General features: G+C 36.6%; 2 protein-coding genes across 4 annotated transcripts in view; one reads left to right on the top strand and one right to left on the bottom strand.

Annotated features, from left to right (window-relative positions):
- Nucleotides 1-2258, top strand: part of PACC1 (proton activated chloride channel 1) — a 38065-nt gene extending 35807 nt beyond the window's left edge. For both annotated transcript variants that reach the window (XM_041757448.1, XM_041757456.1), the window contains one exon: nt 1298-2258. In XM_041757448.1, coding sequence (XP_041613382.1) covers nt 1298-1459 — 162 coding nt within the window. In that variant the 3' untranslated portion in view covers nt 1460-2258. The remainder of the gene's footprint in view (nt 1-1297) is intronic.
- Nucleotides 2259-3240: 982 nt separating this feature from the next.
- Nucleotides 3241-27903, bottom strand: part of PPP2R5A (protein phosphatase 2 regulatory subunit B'alpha) — a 65935-nt gene continuing 41272 nt past the window's right edge. For both annotated transcript variants that reach the window (XM_041757426.1, XM_041757436.1), the window contains exons 4-13: nt 20996-21088; nt 16977-17107; nt 15835-15894; nt 14801-14909; nt 14060-14113; nt 7294-7344; nt 6880-6999; nt 6671-6798; nt 5924-6025; nt 3241-4447 (exon numbers count right to left, since the gene is read on the bottom strand). In XM_041757426.1, coding sequence (XP_041613360.1) covers nt 4315-4447; nt 5924-6025; nt 6671-6798; nt 6880-6999; nt 7294-7344; nt 14060-14113; nt 14801-14909; nt 15835-15894; nt 16977-17107; nt 20996-21088 — 981 coding nt within the window. In that variant the 3' untranslated portion in view covers nt 3241-4314. The remainder of the gene's footprint in view (nt 4448-5923; nt 6026-6670; nt 6799-6879; nt 7000-7293; nt 7345-14059; nt 14114-14800; nt 14910-15834; nt 15895-16976; nt 17108-20995; nt 21089-27903) is intronic.

Below are 27903 nucleotides of genomic sequence, written 5' to 3' on the forward strand. Positions count from 1 at the left end.
GCAGAAAGGTACATTAAAAAATTTAACAATGCATCAGTGAATGCCAGGTTCTCAGACTCAGTCTTGGAGGAGAGGAATGCCAGGACAGCTTTGCTCAACATTCCAGGGAACCAGAGCCAGTCCCTGATCTAACACGATGGGTGCTTAGATAATTCCAGAATGTCCCAATGTGGTTGTGGCATAGGGGAAGCACCCCTCCTGGCTGAGACCCAAACATGGAGGGCCTCTGTAACACGAGCTGCTCCATGATCTCTGAGCACCACCGTGAGCGTGGGCCGGCAGGGCTCTGTACACAGCGGCACGTGCCGCTTACCCAACAGGGTTCTGGGTGGAAGAAGGAACGCCTTCAGCTCTACATGTAAAGCGTGTGATGAGCCAGTTTTCACTTAGCTATTATTCAGTAGGAGGTGCCCATCGAGCCGAGTAAAGGCCGACACCCGCCCGAAAGAGGCCTGCCTTCCCCTTGAGGTCACTTAGCTTCTTCACGGCCCTGAACAGGGGTGCCAGTGTAAGCATTTAGCATCTGGGAGCCCCGACGCTGAGACTGTCCAAGGTCACCCTGCTAAACGACCTAAGAGTGCTGGGGACTCAGAAATCCACGACGTGACCTCAGCCTAGAAGTGTTTAACGTTTAGTGGGAGCGCGATTGGGAGCGGTGCAGGGACGCATTCCAGACAGTAAGCGGCTGCCAGAGGAGCTTGTGGGATAAATGTCTCTGCCAAAGTCAAGAGGGTTTTGGCTTCATGGTCAGAGTCGTGCTCCAAGGAGCTGGGAAGGATCAGTAAGCTCGGTAGCAGGAAAGCACCCCGGGCCGGGGAATGAGGGCACAGCCAGGAGGCAGGAGTCCAGGAGGTGAGACTGTCGCTGGACCAGGTGGAGGCAAGTTTGAGGAACTGTGAGATGGGAAGAAAACGAGAGGAACTGACCCAACAGAGTGGGTATGGTTTTGGGGGAAATTTGTTTCAAATCCAGTTCACTTACTGGGCATTATTAGGCCAGAAATCTAAACCTCAGTGTGGAACATCTGATTTGTGCAGAGCTTTTTTTGAGAAACACAACTTTTTTCCCTGGATGACTTTATGGGAGGAAGGGGTTAGTATCTTGTTTCTCAGACTCGAGCTCTGTATCCTAAAGGTACAGTCAGAACGAAGTGGAGTTAGGGCCATCGTAGAACCCAGGTGTTTTTCGTGTTGCTCCAGTAACCTGGGGGTGGGAGGCCCTCGGCAGTAACGCTGATAGGACCCAGCAATCAGAGTTGAAGCCAGCTGATGAGCTTGTGTTCGCTGCTGTTTTCCAGATCATCACCGCCAACCCTTGGAACACAATCGCCCTTCTCTGTGGGGCCTTCTTGGCGTTATTTAAAGCAGCAGAGTTTGCCAAACTGAGTGTGAAATGGATGATCAAAATTAGGAAGAGGTACCTTAAAAAAAGAGGTCAGGCAGCAAACCACATAAGCTGAAGCTGCCTTGTGGCGTCCGTAAGACTGTCCGCGGTGATGGAAGTTCTCACTTCTGTGTGCATCGACAGAGCTGCCAGCACTGCTGTGGTCGCTTGAAACGGGCCTCGCTGGGAGGAATGGTCTGCGAAACCACAGCTTCTGACCTGGCCCCCAAAACAGGATGTTTAGAGCCTGATGGAACAGATCCAGCGGATAACAAAAAACCTTATTTAAGTGTTTAAATTATTAACGAACATTTTTTGGACATGTGAATAGGGATTGTGGAAGGCGGAATTGGATTATCAAGTGTTCTGAAGGTTTGTGAAGCCGCCCTTCTTACCTGTTTGGTGTATAGTTCAACTCTAACAGGATGATTAAGGCTCTACGTTTTACCTTAGGTTTTTTTTTTTCCCCCCCCCCTGAGGGTTTTCAGGTCAATGGAAGAGACTGATTTCCACCCCCCACATCCTGACTATGCAGGTGTGCAGCTATGCTTTGAAGCCTCCGCACACTGCACACGAGAGCAAAATCCCTGGTCTCTGGCGTCATCTGCCAGTTACATTATCCAGCCTCCAACATGCTTTCTCATTTGTTAAATTCCAAGTGAGACATTTTTAAAGCTACTAGAAAGTAGTACTAAGGTTTCTTGTGGATGGACTAGCCACCTACCTGTCGGGCTAGAGTATTTGTTGATGAAGGTGTGAGACTGCAGAGAGAGTAACCTGCAGAAGCACCGGGACATGTGTACCTAGGAGGTGCCTATGCAGTGGACCCCCATGATTTTGTTAACAGGTAAATAAAAGTTAGGTTCATGCAAAAAGTCAGTTTGCCAGTGTGAGTATCTGCTAAACCAGGGGGCACCAGTATGCTTTCATTCTGTAACGTCCCAGTAAGTGGCCATGTGAGCTTGGACTCCTAAGATGGATGGATCTGGACTCCTGAGGTACATCATGGTTGCGTCCAAGGAAGGGCAGGCTGGGAGTGGGGATTGATGGCAGATAGGAACAATGACGGATCTAGTCCCACAAATAAAAATTCTGTTCCTGTCCCACAAAAGCGCCATCTGAGAAAGGGACCCTCAGGTGTGACCCTCAAAGTCGCCCGACCGAGCCTGTCCGAATCCACTGTGGCTGCTCCTCAGTGAAGGAAACAACCTTCCACCACACAGACCTTCAGACCTAACCTTCGCTCTGCCCTGCCCGCCGCCAGCTGTCAGGAACACTGGCTGGCCCTGGGGAGCGTGGGGGGTTTGGCAAGGGCACGTTGATCCGGGTGGCCGCAATGAGGTGGCTACCTGAGACGCTACAATATGAGCTGTGAACCGAAACGAAGAGTTTGTCCTGGGGCCCCAGTGGGTGAAAGGAGTTGCTTTTACCTTGACCTAGGAATCGTGTGCAGGGCCCAGGCTGGAGTTTTTTCATGAATGCAAAAGAGTGGGAAGTTTATAATATTGTCTAATTTCTGACTCTGCCACAATTTCCCTGGACACCTCGCCCAGGGAAGCGCTATTTATTATAAATTGTGGGTCTGTTTTAATTGAAACTGACATTTAAGGTAATTTAAACCACTATTCTCTGAACACAGACATGCAGGAAGATGAAAGGGTATCCTAAAATTTAGAATTTTATGCAGGGATTCTGTAAAACGGATGTACTTTGTGGCCGTAGTGGTCAACTCTGGCACATAACCTGAAGTCTTTTCTACGTACACACGTGTATGTTTGTATGAACCTAAAGGGGCAGCAGGCTGCCTCTGGATGCCTCAGCTTAGAGCTGGAGAAAGCAAAGACCACATAGGCAAAATACAAACATAGACTTTATTAAATGCTGCTCAATCCCCCAATGAAGATCTTTCATTACAAAACAGTTTTCCACACAACTGCAAGTAAAGAGATTGGAATGGTACTCATAACAAAAGATGTGAGAAATACTTGACCAAGTGAAAACATACAAGACCTCGCTACAGTCAGGAACTCTACAGGGGCAGCCTACCGCATTTCCTTTAAATAAAGCCAGGCAGTGACAGTGAGCGCTCTGCGTCACCACATTGTGGGACTCAAAGCCTCCTTCCCTGGGTCAGGAGGGACTGGATGAAGGGCAGGTTGTGAGGACTGGAAGGGCCCTGCCTTCAGCCTTCAGGAGGAAGAGGAGGAATGAACTGAGAGGCAGGCTCAGTGTTCACCTGCACTGCCTCCAGGAGTCTGGGCTCATCACTCTGGGGAGTTGCAGATGAAGGGGGGAATATTCATGAAGAACAATCTAAAGAATTTGGTTTACTTTCCCAGCTTTTATTTATATTTTGTGCTTTAGAAAGTCTGGAGATTTAAGTTGCTGCTCAAATTCCAGAGTGCAGTTATATCTCTAATGAAGGAAGGAAGGCATAGGGCAGGTAACTCTCCCCATTGTATTTCTGGGAGCAACAGAGGGGAGGGTAAGGATTATACCTTAGTTTTATTTTAGGAAATATTCTTTTTCCTAGGATGTAACTAAGGTCTGCAGCAATGTGAAAAGCACATTATAAAAGGGAAAAATATACAGAGCAGACTACTATATCTATGTGCAACACAATCAAAGAATTCAAGTCATAATTCTTACCACTCCCGTAATTATCTCACTCATATCATAGATGATAAAGTTCATTCATTTCTGTGAAACTTCAGAAGTGACACAATAAATCCATGATTAGACAAAGGTTACAATATACTATGGACATGATATAGCACAGGGCTATGTTTAGTCCATATTTTTCATTTACAGTTGCCAGAAAAAAAGTTGGCCTTTTTTAATTATATTATACTGAGAGGTTTGTTTCATAATTTTACATATTTCAAAAAAGTGTACAAAACTGCCTATCCAACAGAGGCGGTGGGCTTTTTTTTATTCATCACTTGTATTGCTGAGAATACTGTGCATGTTGTAAGCACTGTTCTGCTTTTCCAGAGCTTTCTTTAGCTTTAGCTCCTCTAATTTTTTCCATAATTCTTCACGTTCCAATTCCTTCTTTTTCTCTCTGTAGATAAACCAAGATTTTTGTGGTCAGAAAACCTTCATTTAGAACCTAAAGAAACTTGCTGTTTGGCAGTTTGCAGGAGAGCACTGTTCGCCCACATTTCACTTAAATCCATTTACTAAAGTATTTAAGGCCAATTACCAGGAGCACCTAAATTGCTCTCTGTCACTCTCCTGTGATTACTAGGTCTGTGGGTCTCCTATACCAACTCAGTTACACCTTGCTTTCCCTTACATATTGCTACATCCACGACCACTGTTGTCATTCACACTCTATTACACTCACTCTCACCTAACCCCTCTTACAGCTACCACAGCTAGGATGGTCACCTTTTACAGAAACCGAAGGGTGGCTGTGAGGTCAGGCTGGAGCCACTTCTGGTGGAATCACCTCTCTAGCCACTAACCAGTCTGTATCTTTGATATCAAATAAGAACTAGAGTTTGATTTAAAAAAAAAATTCAAAATATTTATGTTTCAACTATTTAATTTTAATTCTAAGGAAAATGCTTCTGAGTAACTTGGACCAAACTATTTTGAAGGACTATATGAACATATAAAAACAAAAGGGCTTACAGTTTTGTAGTTAAATACCATTTAAGGGGACAAAGGTACTAATTTTTGCAGTTATGATTATTCTTTGTGACGTGAAATACGCAAGTTTCTTGTGATTATAATTATGCTTCCCAAGGGTTAAACTAGGTACTGGGTACCTAATTTTTTTTTAGAGTTATTGATGGACTAGGATAGCCCTAAAGATATTCTACTTGCCACAGGAAAACCCTGATTAGGAACTTCTAGTCAAGAGAGACCAGCTTTTCCCAACAATAGGTAATAAGCTTCTTAGAGGTAAATGGTAGCTATTATCCTCAAATGGTGGGTGGGCTCAGGTACAGTGGTTACTACCCATCTAATGTTTGAAATAAATGAGAAGCGATTTTTAAGATGGTTATATATGAAGTTCTCCAAAAGAGGCGATCACTTAGGCAGGTTTGTAAATGCTGCTACATGCTACCATCTCTAAATACTGTTGCAAGTAACAAAATATTATGTGAGCTCCCTCTGACTGAAAAAGAACTATGTCAAACTTTAAGATACCACTTTGTAAAAATGGGCAACCTGACACTCCCAAACTGTCGTGCAAAGAGCAGTTGAAGAGTAAAGCTCACTATGGAAGCCCATCTGAAAAAAAAAAACAATTTTCATAAATACCTAACCATAAGAAATTGTTATATAAATCTGGCATAAATTGTGAATGAGATAAACAGGATTTATAATCCACATTAAAATTATAATCTAACCGGTAGGGTAAGTTTTTTATTTAGAAATTACTTAAAAGTTTAAGTATTACAATTTGAAAGTCTCTAACTGACTTAAACATTATAATTTTAATTTAGGTAAGCTACCTTATTGGACTAAATCACATTCAACTAACTTAAAATGTATAGATAACTTGGTAATTAAAAATGCCCAATACCTTTGTCTTTCAGCTTTGTATGAGCTAGTAAGGTCATCGAACAGCTTGCCGTTCATTTCCATTAGGGTTTTAAGCACATTGTACACCAGTGCTACAATGGTCCTAAAATGAAAATAAACAGTGTTGGGTCACAGAAAATGTAACATTATCATCCCTACATGGTGGCTGACTCAATCCATTTTAGAGATAACTAAGATGCAAGATGTCACACAGCCAGTAGTGATAGAGATCATCTATCTAATTCCAAAATTCACGTCTGTCTTATGCTTAAGCTCTTAAAAAATGTTACCTTCTTGTCTGTTCTACAGTCTACTTTCTCAAGCTAACAGTATTAAAAGATGAAAAGGAACTACCTACCATAACTTGTGAGAAAAACAAAGTAGGATAAGGATGTTCAGTCTGCACAATCTGAACATTGCTGATAGGATTCTAAGCACTTCAACTTCTCCCTGGGAGAGCACTAACCCAGAGCTGGGTTGGTCTCCCCAACTGGGTCTGACCACACAGCGGTGCAGAATGTCACACAAGATAGTTCTCCCTTCAGAGAGATTTGCAATTTTAAATAGAAATTAAGAACATACATATATTTACAGTTTTATAAAACTATATGTATGTCAAATACACAATAGAATTATGATGTTAACCTTGGGATAGGCTCCAAATCTGTATGGGTTTCATGTATGAATTACGAGATCGAAAGACAAACAGCACAAACACAATAATACAATCGACATAAAAGATACTTACGGATTCCAGTGTTCTTTGGAGATTTTATATAAACTGCCAAACATAATTGGCAGAATTTTATCAATGTTCTCCTCAATCAAACTAAGAATATACTCATTATTCCAGAAGTACAATGCCCTTTCTGCAACCTAAAAAGACATTTAGGAATGTCAAAACTAAAAGAGGAAAAAGAATAATAGTATAAACATGGCTTCATGAAAATATCATACCTGAAAATGAGAACTGGATACACACTTGGATATCTGCTTAAAAAGGGGCTCCTCAATTTTTTTGAACTGTGTGGGTTCAATAACATCTAAGATTTCTTCAATTTCTCCTAAAAACATCACCTAGGTTAAAAAAATTTTAAGAAACATAACATGACAAATTATATGATGTTAACATAGAAAACTACAAAGGAGAAGGTTAATTTACAAATTACATAGTGGACAAGAAGTTGTATATGCAATTTACTATAATGTTCAGCTATCCCCCTAACTCCCTCTCTAACCCCCCAAAGACCATATCTTACACTCTGTAGTGGAGACAATATAGCCAGCTCAAAGAGGCATGGTTTATAATTAAGCCCTAAGATGAAGGAATTTTTTTTAAAAATCATACCATTTTTATTGAACAAAACCTACCTCTTTCTGACTGCATGTTTTTGGCCAAAATTTCAGCAACCCTCTGATCACCTGCAAAAAGGAAAAAGTTTAGCACAAGCAATGAAGTTGGCTAATACCAGGAAATTTTTAAAAATTGTTATTGTATCAATAATCATTCTGAAGTAGATCAGTATTATTTAATATCTCAGTGTATCCCCAGATTTTCTGCTCAGCTTTACACTTTTAATAATTCAACAAATATTTACTGAGTACCAATGGGAATTATACATTAAACACAAAAGTAATTTTAATAGTAAATGCTACTTATAAGAAAATAAAGGAAACTATGATGATGACGATGGGGTGTGGCTGAAGGAAGGAAGTTATTGTAAGGATAAACTAAGGCACAAAGAATTCCTGTTACTTAAAACCATCTGAGGCACCAGAAAGCTTCCCAATTTATTTCATAGCTAGCACCATCTTGATAACCAAAATACAAGGAAGGGATTATGAATTTAAGTGGAGCCCAGTTGCAGAAATTTGTATTACGTTAAACATTAACAGTATATTAACAGAACTACTTGCTTCCTTATGCCTTACTCCAGAAATTCCAGGATAGTTCAACTCATTACAAGCTTTATGTTAAAAGGGAAAAACTGTGATCATCTCAAAAGATTTTGAACAGTTATTTGGTATGTTTGACTATATATTCTGATAAAAATTTAAAGCTAGAATGAAGATGTCTCAGAAACCAGCAGTCCTCTTATATAATGATTTCTTGGAAGTAGGCTGTAAACCGTCAGGGCCAGGTAGTTTTGTAGAAATAATCTTTGATAGCCTTTTAGATTATTCTATAGCTGTAGTCCAGTTATATTTTATAGCCTGGTTCAGTAATAAACACTTGTTCAAATTAAAATTGGGAAGAACACAGTTCAGGAGACAATCCAGTAAGATAAAAAGGATGTGATGAACAATCTTGGACAGGAATACCAATACCAAATTACACTTATTTGTCTAAATATATAATGACTATATACCCCCTAATTTAAAAAACCTGAAAAATTACTAACAGTAGCAAAGTTCAGTATGTGGCCAGATAAATATGTAAAAATCAATATCTTTATAAAACAAAGTATCAATAATAAAAGATGCATTTCTTTTTTTTATTATTTTTTTTTATGATAGTCACACACACAAAGAGAGAGAGAGGCAGAGACATAGGCAGAGGGAGAAGCAGGCTCCATGCACCAGGAGCCCAACGTGGGATTTGATCCTGGGTCTCCAGGATCGCGCCCTGGGTCAAAGGCAGGTGCCAAACTGCTGCGCCACCCAGGGATCCCAAAAGATGCATTTCATAACAAAAACTAATGTAAAGAATAAAATTTGCAAGAAATGTTTACTGATCATGTAGCACTTCAAATACGTGATTCAATATCATGTACTTTTCTTACATTTTATGTAATTTCAATCAAATACCAACTGAATTATTTTTTTTAAAAGATTTTATTTATTTATTCATGAGACAGCGAGAGAGGCAGAGACACAGGCAGAGGGAGGAGCAAGGTCCATGCAGGAGCCTGACATGGGACTCGATCCTGGGACTCCAGGATTATGTCCCAGGCCGAAGGCAGGGGCTAAACCCACTGAGCCACTCAGGGATCCCCAACTGGATTACTTTCTGAAATTAGAAATATTTATTCTAAAATCCATAAATGTAAGCAAATAACTAAGAATTTTTGTGGGGGGAGGGGAAAATTAATGGAATGGAACCTGCATTACTGATATCAGCAACTAAAACAAGAAGATATTAGCAAAGAAACTGACAAAAAGATATGAAATAGGGATGTCTGGCTGGCTCAGTAAAAGCATGCGACTCGATCTTGGGGTTATGAGGTCAAGCCCCATGCTGGGTGTAAAGCATACTTGATTAAAATGGGGGGTATGAAATAGAGGAGTATCTACACTCACGTGTAAATGGGGCTTAGTACAACAGTGGCATTTCAATTCCTTGGGAAATAGATGAAGTAGCCAGTTAAGTGGTGGTATCTGGCTACTGTCCCACCACTTAGAAAAAATGTAGTTCTATTGGTAGCCAGACTCCTAAAATGATCTTCCATGATCCTTACTTCATGAATTCACACACTTGTGTAATCCTGTTGCCACAAGTTGGGCTGGCCTAGTGACTTGCTTCTAACCAACAGAATGTGGCAAAAGACTGAATATAGCTCCCATGAGTAGTTTACAAAAGATTGTGACTTCAGCTTACTAGCTGACTCTCTAGAGCCTTCTTATCTTGCAAGCTCTGATAAAGCAAGCTGCTATGCTAGAGAAGCCCACATGACTAGGAACTGTGGGTGGCCTCTAACCAAGAGCCAGCTAGGAACCTGAGGCTCTCAGTCCAACAGCACTTGAGGAATTGATTTCTGCCAACAACCATATGCACTCAGAAGCAGATCCCTCCTCACATAATCTTTCCTATGAGACCCCAGCCTGGGCCAACACCCTGACTGCAGCCTTATGAGAGACCCTAAAAGCAGAGGACCCAGCTAAGTAATCCCTGGATTCCTGCTTCACAGAATAAGATAATAAATGTTTATTGTTTTAAGCCACTAAATTTTGTGATAATTTGTTATACACCAAAAATCCTAATATATTTTTTACTTGTGTCACACATTTCAATTTCAAATGCTGTAATGGGTTAAATGGTGGCCCCAAAAAAGATATGTCCATGTCCTTATCTTTAGAATCCATGAATATAAAAAAAAAAAAAAAAAAAAGAATCCATGAATATGAGTTATTTGGGAAATGGATCTTTGGAAATTTAATTAGTTTGAGATCTCAGGATGAGATCATCCTGGATTATCTGGGTAGTCCCTATATGGTAGCCCTATATGGACAGGCCCCAAATCCAGTGACATGTCCTTATAAAAAGACACACAGGACATGAGAGAAGAGGCAGCAGTGTGAGACTGGAGCCATGCCATAAGCTAGGAAGACTGGAGACACCAGAAACTGGAAGAAGCAAGGAATGGAATCTCTCCTAGAGCACCTGCTGGATGCCCTGCTGACACACTGATTTTGGACTTCTGACCTTCATAACTCTGAGAGAATAAATTTCTGTTATTTTAAGACACCAAGTTTGTGGTAATTCATCATGGTAGCACTAGGAAACTATTACTAATATTCTACCTATAAAGTTTTCACAGGTAAAAACTAAATCCAAAAAATAGGATACTGGAGAACATTTTTATAATCTCAAAAAGTAAAGGATTTTTCTGGGCACCTGGTGGCTCAGTTGGTCAAGTATCTGACTCTTGATTTTGGCTCAGGTCATGATATCAGGATGAGACAGAGCAGCACATTGGGCTCTGCACTGGGTGGAGCCAGCTTAAGATTCTCTCCCTCTCCCTCTGTCCCTCCACCCAATCCCCAAAGCTCGCTCTTAAAAAAAAATTTTTTTTTCTTAACATGGCATTAAGGCCAGAAACCATAATGATGAATAGATTAGATTCCACTACATAATTTTTTTAAAGTTTAGGGCAAAGATTAAAAACTATATTCAAATTTAAAAACTCCAAATGCATAAAAACTATTTGCAAACTGTAACAGGAAAATGATTAAAGTAAGCAAAGGAAACAGAAATGGAAATGACCAATAACTGTATAAAAGGATGGTGTAATCCTTGTAGTAATAATAATTTAAAAAGCCTATTAAAATACTATTTCATACTAGGCATCTGGTGGCTCAGTCAGTTAAATGTCTGGCTTCAACTCAGATCATGTTCTCAGGGTCCTGGGATCAAGCCCCAAGTTGGGCTTCTAGCCCAACAAGGAGTCAGCTTGTCCCCCTCCCTCTGCCACTTCCCTTCACTTAGGCTCTCTCTCTCAAATAGATAAAATCTTTAAAAAAAAATATTTCATACCTATTTGACTAGCAAAAATTTTAGAGCTTAATATTCAACATTGGCCAGGGTGAGGGAAGGAAATGTATCTTCAGACTCTGGACTGAAATATTAAATTGTTCAAACTTTTTGGAAGACAACTTGGATGGAATATGTTAAAATTTCCATGTAGCAACATGGCTTTAATTGTAATGATTTTTAAACATTTCTATACACAGGATACCTGGCTGGCTCAGTCAGTAGAGCATTCAACTCTTGATCTCAGGGTCATGAGTTTGAGTGCCACATTGGGTAAAAGATTATTAAAATTTTTAAAAATTAAATACTTGAAAAAAATCACATTAAATAATAATAATAATAATTTTTGGTGTGCTGTTCTGAGAGTTTTTTTTTTCTTCTAACACCACAGACAGGACACAGAACAATTCTAACACACTAAACATCCTCTTACCCGGCAACATGTTTCAACTACTCATGTGTCCATTAACTGAAGATATGTTATGGTAATCCATATAATGGAATTTGATGTTACCAGTGAAAATAATGAAACAGATTAATAGGAAAGGTAGCCACATTATATTGAGAAGTGAAAAAACCTGATCAGCACTGTCCCACTGTTTAACCTACACACACACACACGCATATATGCATAGAAAAAATTTCTAGAGGGATCCCTGGGTGGCGCAGCAGTTTGGCGCCTGCCTTTGGCCCAGGGCACGATCCTGGAGACCCGGGATCGGATCCCACGTCGGGCTCCCGGTGCATGGAGCCTGCTTCTCCCTCTGCCTGTGTCTCTGCCTCTCTCTATCATAAATAAATAAAAATTTAAAAAAAAGTTTAAAAAACTTCTAGAAATATATTCACCAAATTATACGGTTATCTTTTAAGGGACAAGATTTTAAGGAACTTACTCCCCCTTGTACTTTATGACTTTATATTATGTGAACTACACATTACTTTCATAAATAGCAGTAACAATAAAGCTACTTCCACTTTAGAAAATAAAATTTCAACTGAACATCTAGGTACATAAATAATGTAATAAAAAGCCAAAGCTCTGACTTATTTATAATTTGTAGGAAGCTTTGATATAAATAACAGGTTTCTAGAGACTGATATGTGAAGGCACAAACCCAAGTATTATGGCCATAATTTGGGTGCTGAATGGCCTATGGTAGAAACTGCAAGATCTATACATCTACAGATCATTATGAATTGAAAAATACTTTCCTTCATCATCTTGGATATTTACCTGCCTACCTCTTCATCCTGTTTCTATTTCCATTAACTCAGCTCACCTAAGTCAGACATCTGGCCATCATCCCTCTTCCCAATCTACTCTTTAAAAAGAAATCACCTATCTTCTCCTCAACCTACCTCATATTAACTTATGTTTAAATTACATGTCTATAATTCAATTATGAACCATGACTTATTATGTTATGGGTTTTGTCTCAATTCTGAGGAGAGGTACCATGGATTTATATTAAGTTTTAATTAACGTTAGAGGTTTATATGGTTTCATGTAAATACCAGGCTTCCAATTCTGATTTGTCTTTAAAAACTGTTTTTTTTTTTTTTAGCTGTTTCCAGAAAGATTTGCAAGTCTAAAAGTTCAAAAACTCTAAGCATTAGGGAGTGGAAAGATATCTTTTTTTAACCTTTACAGGATGCTCAAGACAGAGGAAGAACATTAAGTTCATAATCTTTTTAAGCATGCCTAGGGATAGCATCAGTAACTCATAATAAAGAAAATCTTATTTAAATCCTTCAAATCCTTTGTATTCTTTAAGAACTCTCAGTTTAAATATTTAGATTTAGGATGCCTTGAAAACATTCTCTCAAAATACTTTATCAATGTTAAAAGGTTGTTTTCTCTGCTTTCAGACTTTTCTATTTCTCCCTACCTTGTTTTTCTTGGATCTTCAATTTTCATAATAACATTCTTATTCTCTCCTGAATCTTCTCATTGTAGGCAAATAGCAGAATTGAAAGACTGAATTGCTATGCTGATTCATAAATAACCTTTATTCCAAGATTGCATCTTGATCACCAAAGGCAAGGAAATGTTTTCAATCCCTATCATGTGGTTTAACATTAATAAGAAGGAAAAACCTATTCTAAAAACAAAACAAAACTCCAAGGACCCTCACAGTATGTTTTAATTTTAAAAAGTGAATGAAGAGGGTGCCTGGGTGGCTCAGTCAGTTGGGTGTCTGACTCTTAGTTTTGGCTCTAGTCATGATCTCAAGATCATGTGATTGAGCCCCATGTTAGGCTTGGTGTTCAGCAGGGAGTCTGCTTGGGATTCTCTCCCTCTCCCTCTGCCTCTCCCCCAGCTTGTATGCATGCTCTCTCTAAAGATAAATAAATCTTAAAAAAAACAAAAGGTGAATGAAGAATAAAAAGATTATTAGTGAAGATATTATGTATACAAAATTTCACTGCAGTCATTGGATCCTGTCATCACACATCTCAACTATGATACTTTATTTTTATTTATTTTTTTAAAGATTTTATTTATTTATTCATGAGAGACACAGAGAGAGAGAGGCAGAGACACAGGCAGAGGGAGAAGTAGGCTCCATGCAGGGAGCCCGACGTGGGACTCGATCCCGGGTCTCCAGGATCACACCCCAAGCTGACGTGGCACTAAACCGCTGAGCCACCGGGGCTGCCCTCAACTATGATACTTTAATATTAATCTACATTTAAGTTATTCAAGACACAACTTAAAACTTGTGGGGAACTCCACCCTGTTCTTTGAATGCAGATTAACCTAATATTGCTTCTAAATGACTTTAAAGTATAGTACTACTGTTTGATAACTTTATAGGGGTTTAAAGAAGGCTACAACAAAATGCTAAAACGTAGATTAGAGACAAAAAGAAATAGAGTACTTACTGGTTCTGTTAGTGTAGTATCCTTCTCCAGGAACTGTACGACACAGTAGGCTAGCTAAAATACAGGGGACAGTTTATAAATATTACTGAATGAAATAACAGTGATACAAGAAGTTTATATTTAGGTAACAAAAATGACTACGTCATTTTAATAAGTTTTACCCTATCTCAATATATAAACATGAATATCCTCACAACTGTGTAAATTTTAACCTTGAAAATAACTTCTAGGTCAAAAAAGATTTCTTTTTTCAGTAGTAACTTCTGATACAACATGAAATGGGACTGACACTTTATTATTTATTTATTTATAAATTTAAAGACTGACACTTTAAAAGCTAATTTTAGTTTTTAGCAAATTTCTGCATGTATACCTGTGCTGATAGGATATTATTCTCTAAATTTTCATAGAGACTAAAATTATCGTCCAACTACGCTATCAAGGCTAGATGGAACATTCTATAGCTACGTGGGACTCATTCAAAGTCAAGGCTTGGACTAAAAAAGGAAGAAAATTTGGTATTACCTCTCCTATATTTACACTTGAAGTGTACTGAGCTTATTTAATAAAGCTAATTATCGTAATACTTTTAAATTTTAATGAAAATTTACCGTAAGCAATTTACAAAGCAAATTGTTTAATTATATCTAAAATTGCTGCCTTAATATTCCTCAATTTCTCTGCCTTTATATCAGCCTTTGAAACAATATTCATTTTATTTGAAATCTGTCTGAAACTTACCTGAGCATGAAACAAAGCTAATCCTTTTGCAGTATGCATAGGAATAAGAACCTTCATTAGAAATTGTTTATGTTCTGCTTTCAGTGGCAATGCAAAGCCATTGATAATACTGGAGGGAAAAAAAGGTAGGGGGAAGGGTTAAGTAGTTACTACTTTATTTCCAAAAATTATATCCACGAGTACATAAGGATCAGTGTTCTGCTTTAATTCTGGTGTTGAATGACTTACCCATTTTCAAACTAGTCTGTTCCTCTAAGTCATTCATGATCCCAAAAGAAACTGGGACTGCCAATTAAAGTCCCACAAAATAATTTTTATCTTCATTTTCTATAAAGCCTATCACTTTATTTATGCATTACTGCCTTTGTTCTCCTACCTAAAGCCACAGGAGTGTCAATATCACAACGTTGTTAGAACTTTCCATATTTTCTGAAGCAAAAAACATTTCTGAAGTCTGGAGTTTCTCTTACTTTGCTGAAAGATCTGAAATTAAGAATTTTCTCCATAAACATTCTCTAACTAGAAATAGAGGGGGCCTAATCTTCTCAAGTTAATACTGCTGTGTGATGAATAAGGAAGGCAAAATGTAAAAAAAAAAAAAAAAAAAAAGGAAGGCAAAATGTTTATATAAATTTTGAGGCTATAGATTCTTCTAAAAAGAACAGATGGGTTTGGAATGGCCTATCAATATCTCAACAAGAACTCTTATAAGTTCATCAAACATTCAAAATAGTTTATTTCATTTCTTCCCAATCAGATCTTAGAAATTTCTAAGGGAGTCTGGCAAGATCAGGCATAAAACATGCCACAGCTTCAAAAGCAGGAAGCCTATTCTAAAACAGATGTCTTGCATGGCAAGTACTTTAATATGCTGACCGCTTAAAAGCTATAAAAAGAATTCAGTTGAGAAACTATGTCTTGTGCTCTATATTTAAATTCTAAATACGAAATATTTTCTCCAACTCCAGCTAAGATTCTAATACATAAAACATTCAAAGTTATTTAACTCTTTAAAAACAAAAAAACTGACCTACCTTCCTAATATTTCAAGGAGTTCAGCAACACCATTGAAATGTTCTGTTTCATATATAAACCTGAATTTAAAATAAAGAGAGATGTAATGAAAACTCAAACATTAGAAAACTAAAATGAGAGGAGACTCAAGAAGGTAAAGAAATCAATCCTAAGGGCAACTATAAGAAATATACAAGCATCCTTCAGGAACTCTCTGTAAGCTATTTTGTCCCAAATTAGTTACTACTTTTGCTAAAATTAGCTATAAAGATAATGGATTATTTCACTTGGAAAGTTTTATTTATTAAAAATGTAAAAGAAAGATGGGTTTTCTCAAGCAAATACTTTTCAAAATAGGAAAACCTCTACCCATAGGAAAATCCAAGACAGAAGGACCCATATGTAATAAAGCCACTTTTATTCATAGCTTCATTAAACCTAAGCTGCACAGCTGCCTAGCTTTCCAAGATTAGGCTTGCTGTTAAAGCACATAAATGACTACAGGACAGGGAAGGTGTTAAATAAGTGGACTTAGGAGAGGAAGAGACCTGCAGAAAGATGCTCTCTCTAGAGGAGGCAGCTGTTACTGATTTCTTATTGTTACAATGTGTTTTCTTATTGTTACAATGCTAGCCGAATTTTGCCAGATTTCCAATTAAAACAAACCAAACCTGAAATGTGGGTATATTAAAGCAAAATCTCCTAATTAGTAGAAGCAACTGCTTAACAGATTATCATTTATAAAGGAGTCAAAATACAGGTTCCATATAAATTTAATTAGCTTTGTCAGAAAATCTAATGAAAGTACTTTCAAGAGCTATTGATTTAAATAGTATTTATACACCTTTTTAAAGAAGCTCAAAAAAAAAAAAAAAAGAAGAAGCTCAAATAGGTAACTAGACAAATTAATAAATCTTAAACATGAGTGTTGGTATTACGTCCTAAAAACTGTCTTCATTACTACTATCCACTTAACATGAGAAGTAGGTTACAAGTTTGTAAAAAGTTACATGCAATCCAATGACGCCCACAATATAGGCTAAAAATGACTCAAATACTATCAGATTAACAGAGTTGATACTAAAAATTAATCTAAAGGAACTAGAATAAAAAGACATGGAGGGGGGGGAAAGTGCTACATATGAATATATGACCAGTTTACCTGAGGAAAATGTTGTTAATTTGTTTTCTGATGAATGCTCTTAATCCAAGAAATTTCCCATAAATTCGGTGCAGAACAGTCTTCAGGAAGTCACGTTCTCTGGGATCTTCACTATCAAAAAGCTCCAGGAGCTTTAAAAAAAATCTGAGAAATTACTTTTTAAAAATAATTGAGCTAAAACTTCACTTTATATTAATCTGATTTAGAGATAACCCAATGAAATCTTTAAAAAAATTTTAAAGATTCTTAGAGATTCTGCCTTAGATTGATTTTATTCTTGCTAAATAATGAAGCTAAAGAAAAGCTTAAGGAGTATTTCGTTTCGAAAACAACAATATAAAAAAAAGTGGGATTTTTTGCCTAGCCATTCATTTTAAAATTCTATCCTATTCTTGGCTACTAACCATAGCTCATAATTATACAATGTTGAAATTTGAGAGATTTTTAAATGCTTTCTGATAATAATTCAAAACTACACACAAAAACCTTAAGCTTGCAAACTGCATGTCATTAAATAAATGAAGTTTAAAAAATACACGTGTAAATGAGTATTCACAATTTATTAGAAAGATTTATACAAACCAAAGCTGCTTTGTGGTTTTACAATAAAAAATCAAGTCAGCATATACATGCTAACAGAATAAAAAACATACATGAAATAATGAAATCAAACATGAGAAAGACCACACATTTTTACTTAAAGTCACTTTAGCAACCGGCTGTAAAATTTTAAACCAGTTCAAACTGGCCAAATCACCATTTTCCTATACCTCTCTGCACAACTCTTCAGCAAATGCACGATAAAGAGGTCTTTGAAAAATTTAAAGTCAAAAGCTCAAACTTCCATTTCTAAATGTTGAAGAAACTGAATTTCTTCTGTCAAAAAATAGTATTACTGTATTTTAAATAAAACATTGGATTTTCTTAGGAAAAATTTAAAAATATTCCCTCTCAATATAATTACTTATATGAAGTCATCAAGAAATTTTATGTTCTGTACTTTGATATTGATAATTACAGTCAAGATGGCAAGCTCTGAACCTCATCAAAGTTCTTTGCCCATTCTGTCTTGAATTATACGTAATTGTTTACATATGCAGTTCTTCTACTAGAGTGGAAGGCAGTGATGACTTTAGTCATATTTATATACCCCTAAACAAAAGTCTTGTTTATAGTTTGCATTCTTTGTTCACTAGGTTATTAAAGTCCTGAATGAGGCTCCAGCCAAAAATATCCAGAGTACAAGAATTTGTGTTTATATACTTAATAAATTCAGTTCAAATTATTGTAATTAAAAATGGCTAAACTACTCACTTGAGACACTCAAATCAGTTTCTGATGTTGGGTTTACTTAGAAGATAAGCTTTTAAATTAATAAAAGGGGCTCTTAATTGTTAAGGCCGACTTGCTTAATTCAAGAACAGAATCTAGTATAAATTGATCCTCAGAAGAAAAATATTAACCTAGAGAATAGCGATTAGCCAAGTGTCAAATCTATTTAAAGAAACCTATTTTGAAGTATTAATATAAGTAAAATAATCTATTTATAAATACAAATAGATATAAATCAATATAAATTCATATAATAAACACAAACCTAGTTATTAGAAAATCGTTTCTTATTCTGGCGTTGATACTTATATCTACGCTTTTAAAAGGTAAATCATAACCTCTGTCATTCTTCATCATTGATAAAATGAGTAAGGTTGAAAGTAATCTTGTTTTTTTTTACGTGAACGTAATATCATGGTCTAGTTCCAATTCTGACTGTCCCATCTACTAGCTGTGTGGAATTAAACATGGTCTAGTTCTTTATATAAATGCATATAAGGACAGTGCCTGGCACATAAAAGTACACCCTCAATAATTCTTAGTTTCCTTTATTCTTCTGAAATCCTAGAATTTGAACATAACTTGGAATTATGCAAGTGTTTTATTCTTTTGAAATAATGAATGTCCACATTTATACTTAGGGTTTTTTTCTCCCATATTTCTAAAAATTACCATGCAATCAAATAATTTCAAAATACTAAAAGCTGAGAATTCCCTTATATACAAAGGTAACATAAGAATAACTAGGAGGGGAAAAAAAAAGAATAACTAGGAGAAGTGATCTATGCAAGCATAGTCATTTAAGCTGCTAAGAACAAATTACTGGGCTCTGGTTTCTCTAAACTCAGGTATTTAGAGAAGGTAGAAGATGGGTCCCACTCTAACCAGTTTTCTTGTTCCCTCTCAAACCTATGAAATAATTCAGCAGCAGAAATACCTCAAGCTCCAGACTGAAGAAGCATTAAAGTAACTGTTCCCCTTAACTTGCTTTTATCTTAAACATAATTTAATATGGTATTACTAGAGTTCCTTAATACACTATATTCCTTCTGTAGCACACAAGAGCTACAGAAGAAAATAAATATGCATTCATTTGCAATTACCAAAATAATAAAGCTCCATTTAATTTGATTTTTACTTGTGAATGAAATGTAAATTTTACTGTTAGCACAAATCTAGTATTTCTTCATAATTTATGAGGAGCTGCTTGAATGGTTGAAGAACATATTCTTGACAGTATTCTCCATCAATCAATACACTCACAGCAACTAGTGAGAATACTTCATGTGAGGTCAGAGGTAGTTATGAATGACCAAAAATGAACTCCAAATATGTGGAATTCATGTTTGTAGAATCTTTACCATACAGTGTAGTAAGACGGAAGGAAAGGTTCTCATAATGATTTTAATCCTACCAACACTGGGTTCATCACTACCTTCTCACTCATCTTCAAATCTTTTTGAAAATGCAAATAACTCTAGAAGAGGAGAGCATCCAATTCCTAATGTGACCTTACATACTGGTAAGTATTTCCCAGAGAAAAAGTGAACCTAGAAAGATCTGGTCTACTTCACAATCTTGTCTAGGGCCAACCAATTCCCACAGTTAAAAAGAGGCATTTGCATTGTTGAAAAGATTGTGAGGGATCCCTGGGTGACTCAGTGGTTTACCGCCTGCCTTCGGCCCAGGGCGTGATCCTGGAGACCAGGGATCAAGTCCCGCGTCAGGCTCCCTGCATGGAGCCTGCTTCTCCCTCTGCCTTTGTCTCTGCCTCCCTCTCTCTCTTTCTCTGTGTGTGTCTCTCATGAATAAATAAATACAATCTTAAAAAAAAAAAGATTGTGAAAATAAAAATGAACACATTCTGAGAAGTTAATTTTCAGTATATAGGTTCTAAAACTTAACAGCTAAAAAGCAATTAAAAAAATGAAAGGGGCCACTTGGGTGGCTCAGTCATTAGAGCAGGAGATTCTTGATTTCAGCTCAGGTCATGATCTCAGGTCAGGGTCCTGGGATTGAGCCCTGCATAGGCTCCACATTTAGCAGAGAGTCTGTTTGAGGTTCTCTCTCTCCCTCTGTCCCTCACCCCTACTTGTGCATGCTCACTTTCTCAAATAAATAAATATTTAAAAAAAAAAGTTTAAAAAATTAAGTTAAAAAAAAGGTTATCACATGTTTCACTCTATCTCCTTAACTGGATGGCTAGAATGCCTAAAGTGGGAAGGGGAAAGGAAAAAGGAAAGGTCACTGGTAATTGTTAACAGGAAAGGAGCCTAAGGCCCAAACTCCTAACAATGATCCCATTTCCATTTTTTCTTTGTCATTTCAAAGTCACAATGCTTAAAACATATGTCAAAGTTCAAAGATTTAAAAATTTAAGAGGCGGCTTCTTGCCACTAGATTGAATAGTCTTCAGATTGTCCAGAAAGGCTTGCTTTCCTTGTCTTTATAAAGTTACTATGAGAATTCAACATTGGATAAAATGACTCAACTTCATTAGCAGCTCACTCTTGATTAAAATACTCTCATTCTCAAAGCTACTTCATCTTTACTCTGTCTGGCAAGAGTATTAAATGCTGTTAAAGTGAAATAAACCATTTAAGTTCTGAAAAAGTATTCTAATCACAAATTAATAAATCATTGCTAAGATGAATGTAAGAAAATTTAAGACACTAAATATTCCTTACCTGTTGTACAAATTTCTGATCAATGTATCGCTTTGCAATGCTAGGCTGGAAATCAGGGCTCTCCAAAAATCTTAAGAAGAATTCATACACCAACTATGAAAGAAAGTCATATGAAAGCTAAGATGATACCTATAAATTTTTACCCTAATTTATCACTTCATATCAAACATACCTTCTCTATCAACCTAGGAGGGAGATTTCTGATCTCGTTAGAAAATGTGATGAGTTGGTTATCAGTTTTTAAAAACTAAATACATATTCAGAATTTGGCCTCCTACGCTAGTAAATTTGGGGATTTATTGCTTCATATCACCTGTTGCAACTGTGAAATTATAGGAGCTAAAAAATAAAAACAACACCTAAAAATACTTAACTAAGACTATTTTGCAGTCCATACTCACTGGGAATGAGTTCTTGCTCCAGTGATCTCCTAATCCACCTTAATTTAATCTCCAGAGTTCTTTAAATACAAGATCAGAAACCACCAGATAAGAATAAACTGGATTGTAAAGGATACTGTATCAATAACAATAAAAAGCAAAAAACTTCTTATCTCTTCTATAAAACTATAATGGGAAAAAGTTAAATCAATAAAAAAAAAACCCCCAGCATACCATATTTACATTTGGGAAGTAATGAACTAAGTTATGTAAGTTCAGGGTTCAAGAAGCAATGTCTGTTTACCACAGTGAATAAACTACAAGTCATAGCAGGACTTCTACCTAGAGTGCCAAGCAGGGGCACTGTGATGGCTCAGTGGTCGAGCGTCTGCCTTTGGCTCATGTCATGATCCCGAGGTCCTGGGATCAAGTCCCACATCAGGCTCCCTGCATGGAGCCTGCTTCTCCCTCGGCCTATGTCTCTGTCTCTCTCTGTGTCTCTCGTGAATAAATAAATAAAATCTTTAAAAAATAAAAAAAAGTGCCAAGCATCTTGGGGCCCCTGGGTGGCTCAGTCAGTTAAGCATTCAACTCTTGTTTCGGTTCAGGTCATGAGCACAGGGTTCTGAGACTAAGCCCCTCACTGGGCTCCGTGCTGAACGTGGAGCCTGCGCCTCCTCCCCCCTCCTCCCATGCATGCTCTCTCTAAAAAAAGTGTGTATATATATTTATAAAAAATATATATAATATATATACATTAATATATATAAATATTACATATATATATATCTTTTCATATATATATGGGTGCCAAGCATCTTAAAATAGGAAATGTTCACTTGCTGCCACAAATCAGAATTAAAAGTAAGGTTTAGGGTGCTTGGGTGGCTCAGTCAGTTAAGCACCTGCCTTTGCTCAGGTCATGATCTCTGGGTCCTGGGACTGAGCCCCAAGTAGGCTCTCTGCTCAATGAGGAATCTGTGTCTCCCTTTCCCTCTGTCCCTCCCCTTCCCCAATTCATGCTCTTTCTCTCTTCTTTCAAATAAATAAAATCTTAAAAAAAAAAAAAAAGGTTTAGTTCAACTTGCCTCCATCACACCTATATCTATCTTTTAAGAAGAAAGGAAAATACACTACAGTTTTTTTTTATTGTAAACCAACAGCTATAAAGGGCAGGAGGATAGCCCCAAATTGTGCCTTAATTTATTAGCTATCAAACAACATATTAATCTAGTGCCCTAAAAATAAAAAAGTTAGATTACATCCCAAAGTAAAAACAGTCATTCAATAAACATTTAGGTAGTCAGGCCACATATAGAAGGGGGAAAAATTGCTACACTAAACGTACACACTTTACAATACACACACAAAAAAAGCATTACCAGATTTGGGACTTATCATTCACCATAGAATAACAAATTTTTCTACTAGGAGTTCAATAATATTCTAAGCTTAACAACAGTTTTGGGAGCTTAATAAATATTGGTTTTGTCTGATGCATCTTTGCCCAACTATCCAAAGGAGTGATACTTATCAGTTTAATTATTATCTAACTTTTTATTGTTAAGTAAGTATGCATTGTAACACACACACAAAAAAAAGAACAGAAAATGGTATCAGTTTTTAATTTATAAATAATCAACCACCTATACAGATAATTTTGGTTTGGGTTGCACGCAAAAAGACACAAAAATTATCAGAGTCCTCTGAAGAGTTAGTACAGTCTCACAGACTGCTACACAATTTCACTGGCACAGCCTACTCAGTGCCTGCTTATTTTTCATGTCCAATACTTGCCTATTGTGATATAAGAAAATATATATTTGATCTTCCTCTCTGGTTATTAGCACAAAGCTCCTAAAACTTGGAATTTCCTGAGTGATAAGTAAGAGATGCATTTTTTTTGGTTCTGTATTAAGAAGCCCCTTTCAAACATGCTTGAGTTTAAGCTAATGTGATAACTAGGAAAATGAAGGCTGGTTATCACAGGAACCAACGTGATGATGAGAGGGTTGAAACTTTCAGCCCCTGCTCCCCATCCTCCAGGGAGGGAAGAGAGGCTGGAGACTGAGTTCAGTTCACCAATGGCCAGTGATTTAATGAATCACGTTCACCTAAGGGGACTACCATCAAAATTCCCGGCAAAGGGGTTTGGAGAACTCCTGGGTTGGTGAACATATCAAGGTGCTGGGAGGGTGGTACATGGAACCCCTTCTCCATGGTAATTATGGTAACTCTGAGTCATTAGCGTTAGAAATGAATAAATTATAGGACAACTCAGTTGGTGTTTGCAGAGAAGTGGAGAATTTATTGGTGTGGAAAATCCACACCTTTGGTGTCAAAAGTGTTATGGATAAAGGAAACAAGTTTTCCTTTTAGCTACATATAGTGTGGCTCAGGCAGTCGAGCATCCAACTCTTGATATCGGCTCAGGTCATGATCTCAGGGACATAAGATCAAGCTCCATGTCAGCCTCTGCTCTCAGTGGGACTCTGCTTGAGATTCTCTTTCCCCCTGCCCCCACTTGTGTTCTCTCTAAATAAAAAAATAAAATCTTAAATAATTATATGGCACACACACAAAAAAAGAATTATATGGCACAGACTATGAGTGGAGGAGACTTTTAGAAAAAGGCTGTATCAATGTGGAATAAAGTCAGTAAGAAAAGTTTTAAGGAGGACGTGCAATTGAGCCCTACATTTGATATGATTTTGGATCAGCCAAGAAGAAAGAGGGCTTATTATAGAAAGGTAGGAGATGTCTTGAGAAGCAGATGGTGTAGGGCATGGGTTGGTGGGTATAGAATCAGAGACTCAATCTTTATGTGGATCCTAGTTCAGTAGAAGTTAAGATGCATGGTAAGATGGGTTAAACATGAGTTTAACATGAGTTAAAGTTAAACATGAGTCAAGTATGGCATGCATTAGCCTATATGCTTTACTTCTTAAGATCTGCATCAGAAATATAGGGCTTAAAGCTGAATACTATTAAGAATAATCGCATGCCTTTTGGGAGACTTGCATGACAGCAAGCTGAATCCCCTAAATCACATATTCAGTTGAAACCTATGCCTATCACAGATATCACATTATTTCTTACATAGTTTTCATCTACATCATTTACCTGACATAATGAACATTACCTGACCAGTCAAGATTAGCAGCAAACTGCTTTTATGTAGCCAACTTAGCACCACTAAAGTGATGATAACAAAAGGTTATCTAATAAACACATGCTAAGTAATGTCAAACAGAAGTAAAACAAACACTAGTGATCTGAGCTGAAAATCTTCAGGATGCAAAAATTAAGACTTTGCTTCCATAAAATTGTACCCTGCCCCCACTGTCACTCTCTCTGCATTACTTTTTTTCTTGTATTTATCACACCCTGACATAGTATTATTTACTATTCTTTTCCACTAGAATTAAAGGATTTTGCTTATTCGTTCAGTACTTTATCTCCAATATTTAGAACAATGCCTTGAACACATTTACTGAATAAAAATCATAGTTGATGAGTGACTGTGTAATTACTAAACTTTCTCTATATTCTTCTATATGAAGAGATAATTTGCTCTAAGAATCTAAGAAATGTGCTGCAAAGAACAATAGATACTTTTAGCAATGGATTAATTTCTCTAGTAAAATGGCAAACATCATATGTTCAACATATGGCTGGTCCTCCTTTTGTGAACGAACAAACAAACAAAAAATCCTAAAAGATAAAAGTACAAAGCACAAAAAGATAACCAAAAAAGGATAATCTTACCATTCTACTTCATAATGACCGTACTTTCCTAAGGCAGTTAAAATAAATATTTAAAATTCTGATCTTCACCAGTAGAAGACTTTATAAGAAGGTACAGCAAAAATAACATAGATGATTTAAGTGTCTGAAAATAAGATCTATACAAAAAAGCTAAAGAAACCAGAAATGTTTGGCCCAGAGAGGCAAAAGACCAAGAACCAACTTTAATGAACTGTATACACACAAAAGGCTCTCTTCAAGGAATATGGTGGCCCAATGTTTTCCAAAATCTATTAAGAGGAAACTCATTGTTTTTTTTTTTTTTAAAGATTTTATTTATTTTTTCATGACAGACACACAGGGAGAGAGGCAGAGACACAGGCAGAGAGAGAAGCAGGCTCCACTCAGGGAGCCCGACGCGGGACTTGATCCCGGGTCTCCAGGATCTCTGGGCCAAAGGTGGCGCTCAAACAGCTGAGCCACCCGGGCTGCCCTGAAATGGGTTTTAAAACTGATTTAATATATGAAAGAATTCGGGCAGCCCCAGTGGTCCAGCGGTCTAGTGCTGCCTTCAGCCCGGAGTGTGATCCTGGAGACCCTGGATCGAGTCCCACGTCGGGCTTCCCTACATGGAGCCTGCTTCTTCCTCTGCCTCTCTCTCTCTCTCTCTCTCTTTCTCTCTGTCTCTCATGAATAAATAAATAAAATCTTTTTAAAAATATGTATGAAAGAATTCATGTAAGAATTAACATATACTGAACTAAATGAGATACTTCATATTAAGTGTCTAAACATTAAATCTAAGAGCTGTTTGAATGTGAAGGTGTATAGTGTAAAATGTATATGTTCCCAGTTTACATGTCTAATTATAGAGGTCACAAAGAAGAGTTTCTATTCCCTAAAATACAGGTTATTACTAAAATGGTCTACATTCTAGTCTGTACCTTACATAATTACATCTTAGGTATCTGTGCCACTAAAGAAAATAACTAATAAAAAAATTAAAATACTACATAATCTGCCTATATTCTAGGCTAATACAGCAGCCAAGCCTCCCTAATTACCTAAAAGTCAGCATACAGAGAATTATAATCTTGCTTGTCCTCAATAAAAACAAAGCAATAATACTTAGGAAAGAAAACAAAAATAATTTGTAATTGTTAATAATCACCATATAGTAATATTTTATAAATTAAAAAATATGACTAGTTACCCACTACTAAAACAGTTTTTCTTCTGTCCCTTTTTTCTTTGTTTATTTCATTTATTCCATTTTTCCATTGTTTATAGTATTTCCATTACGGTGTGGAAAAAAATTAGCACATTTTTAGGAAATTCATGAACAGGGTTGAAGAAACAAAATTTTGAAAGGTTTTGAAATTACTTGTGATTTTTCCCCCATTAATTTAATGTTTATTTTTCATCCTATCAAATCGATTTCTAAAATCGAGTTTCTGATAAGCTAAATGCAAATGTAAACTTCTAACACAGAACAAAAAATTTCAAGTGAGTTGATACAAAGTATGTTAACAACAGAAAAACTTTCATTGAGCAAATTTCCTCAATGCTACAACTGTCTACAATCTCATTTACCAAAGCAGCTTTAATATATTCCACCCTAAAAAATGATAATTTAAATAATAATGTGGCAACAATATTCTTGACTGATCCTATAAATCAGCTCACTCAGCATTTAGTAGTTTCTGATGTACCTAGACCATTTAATTACCAAATTTAAAAACTGTATACCAAGTTTTAGTTACTAGAAAGATTTTAAACTATAAACATATACCTAGGACAGAGTTTTTTCATCAGGGGATCATGGAGGTATGAAAATTTCTTGTATGTCTCTGTGTATTCTGTCTTGGGAGAAGACTCATTTTTTAAAAATCATAATTGATAGCAACTCACCACCCACCTAAAATGTTAAAAATAGCACCCACTGCTATTTTCAGGGAATTTTAATGAAATTTCCAGTGAGGCCAAACAATATGTTTGTTTGGCTGAATTTTCACTGTTAATTTCCATGAGCATATAAAAATATCTTAACGGAGATACTATTTTTAGAAATTCAAAGACTGAGGAAACTTTTTCAGATTATCCAACTACCTGTGATTTAAAAAAAAAAGACATTAACTTACCAGCTAAGGAGAATTTCATGCCTCTAAAACCTTTGTATTATTAAATATATCATTAATTTTATATCAACTATGGTCTCAAATTTCACATGAACTGGTGTACACTATTAAAAAAATTTCCACTTCAGATTTTCTAGTTCTATAAGCTCTAACATGCTGATAAATCTTAAAATTTTTATTAGCTTTTGCTAATCCTAGGATTCCTCTTCCACTTTAGATATATGTTAGACAAAATAAATAAATGAATGAATACTATTACTTAAAGCGTCCCCAAGAGTGCAGAATAAAATTTTTTTCTTGTTTTTTAACATAAAATGGAATGACCACTAAAAAGATAAGTTCTGGCAAAATAAAAATCAACACTGTAATTGGAAGTGAACAGCTAGCACCCAAATGTAAATCAGGGTTCCTCTCTACCTCCCAGGAACTATATAAAAAATAGCTGATGTTGCTGATTATCCAACCTATTGTCATTAAAAATATATTATTTTTCATTTTACTCAAAACAGACTCTTCCCTCCAATGATTCTAGCCTGTGGCAGGCATCGCTGGTTGACTAATACTCATCATTCCCTTCCTCTTGCCTGTCTCTAATACTCACTGTCAGGCTGCCTTACAACTAGCTAGAGAAAAGGAAAAAGGG

This window comes from Vulpes lagopus, chromosome 1 (assembly GCF_018345385.1).
Source record: "Vulpes lagopus strain Blue_001 chromosome 1, ASM1834538v1, whole genome shotgun sequence".
NCBI lineage: Eukaryota > Metazoa > Chordata > Mammalia > Carnivora > Canidae > Vulpes > Vulpes lagopus.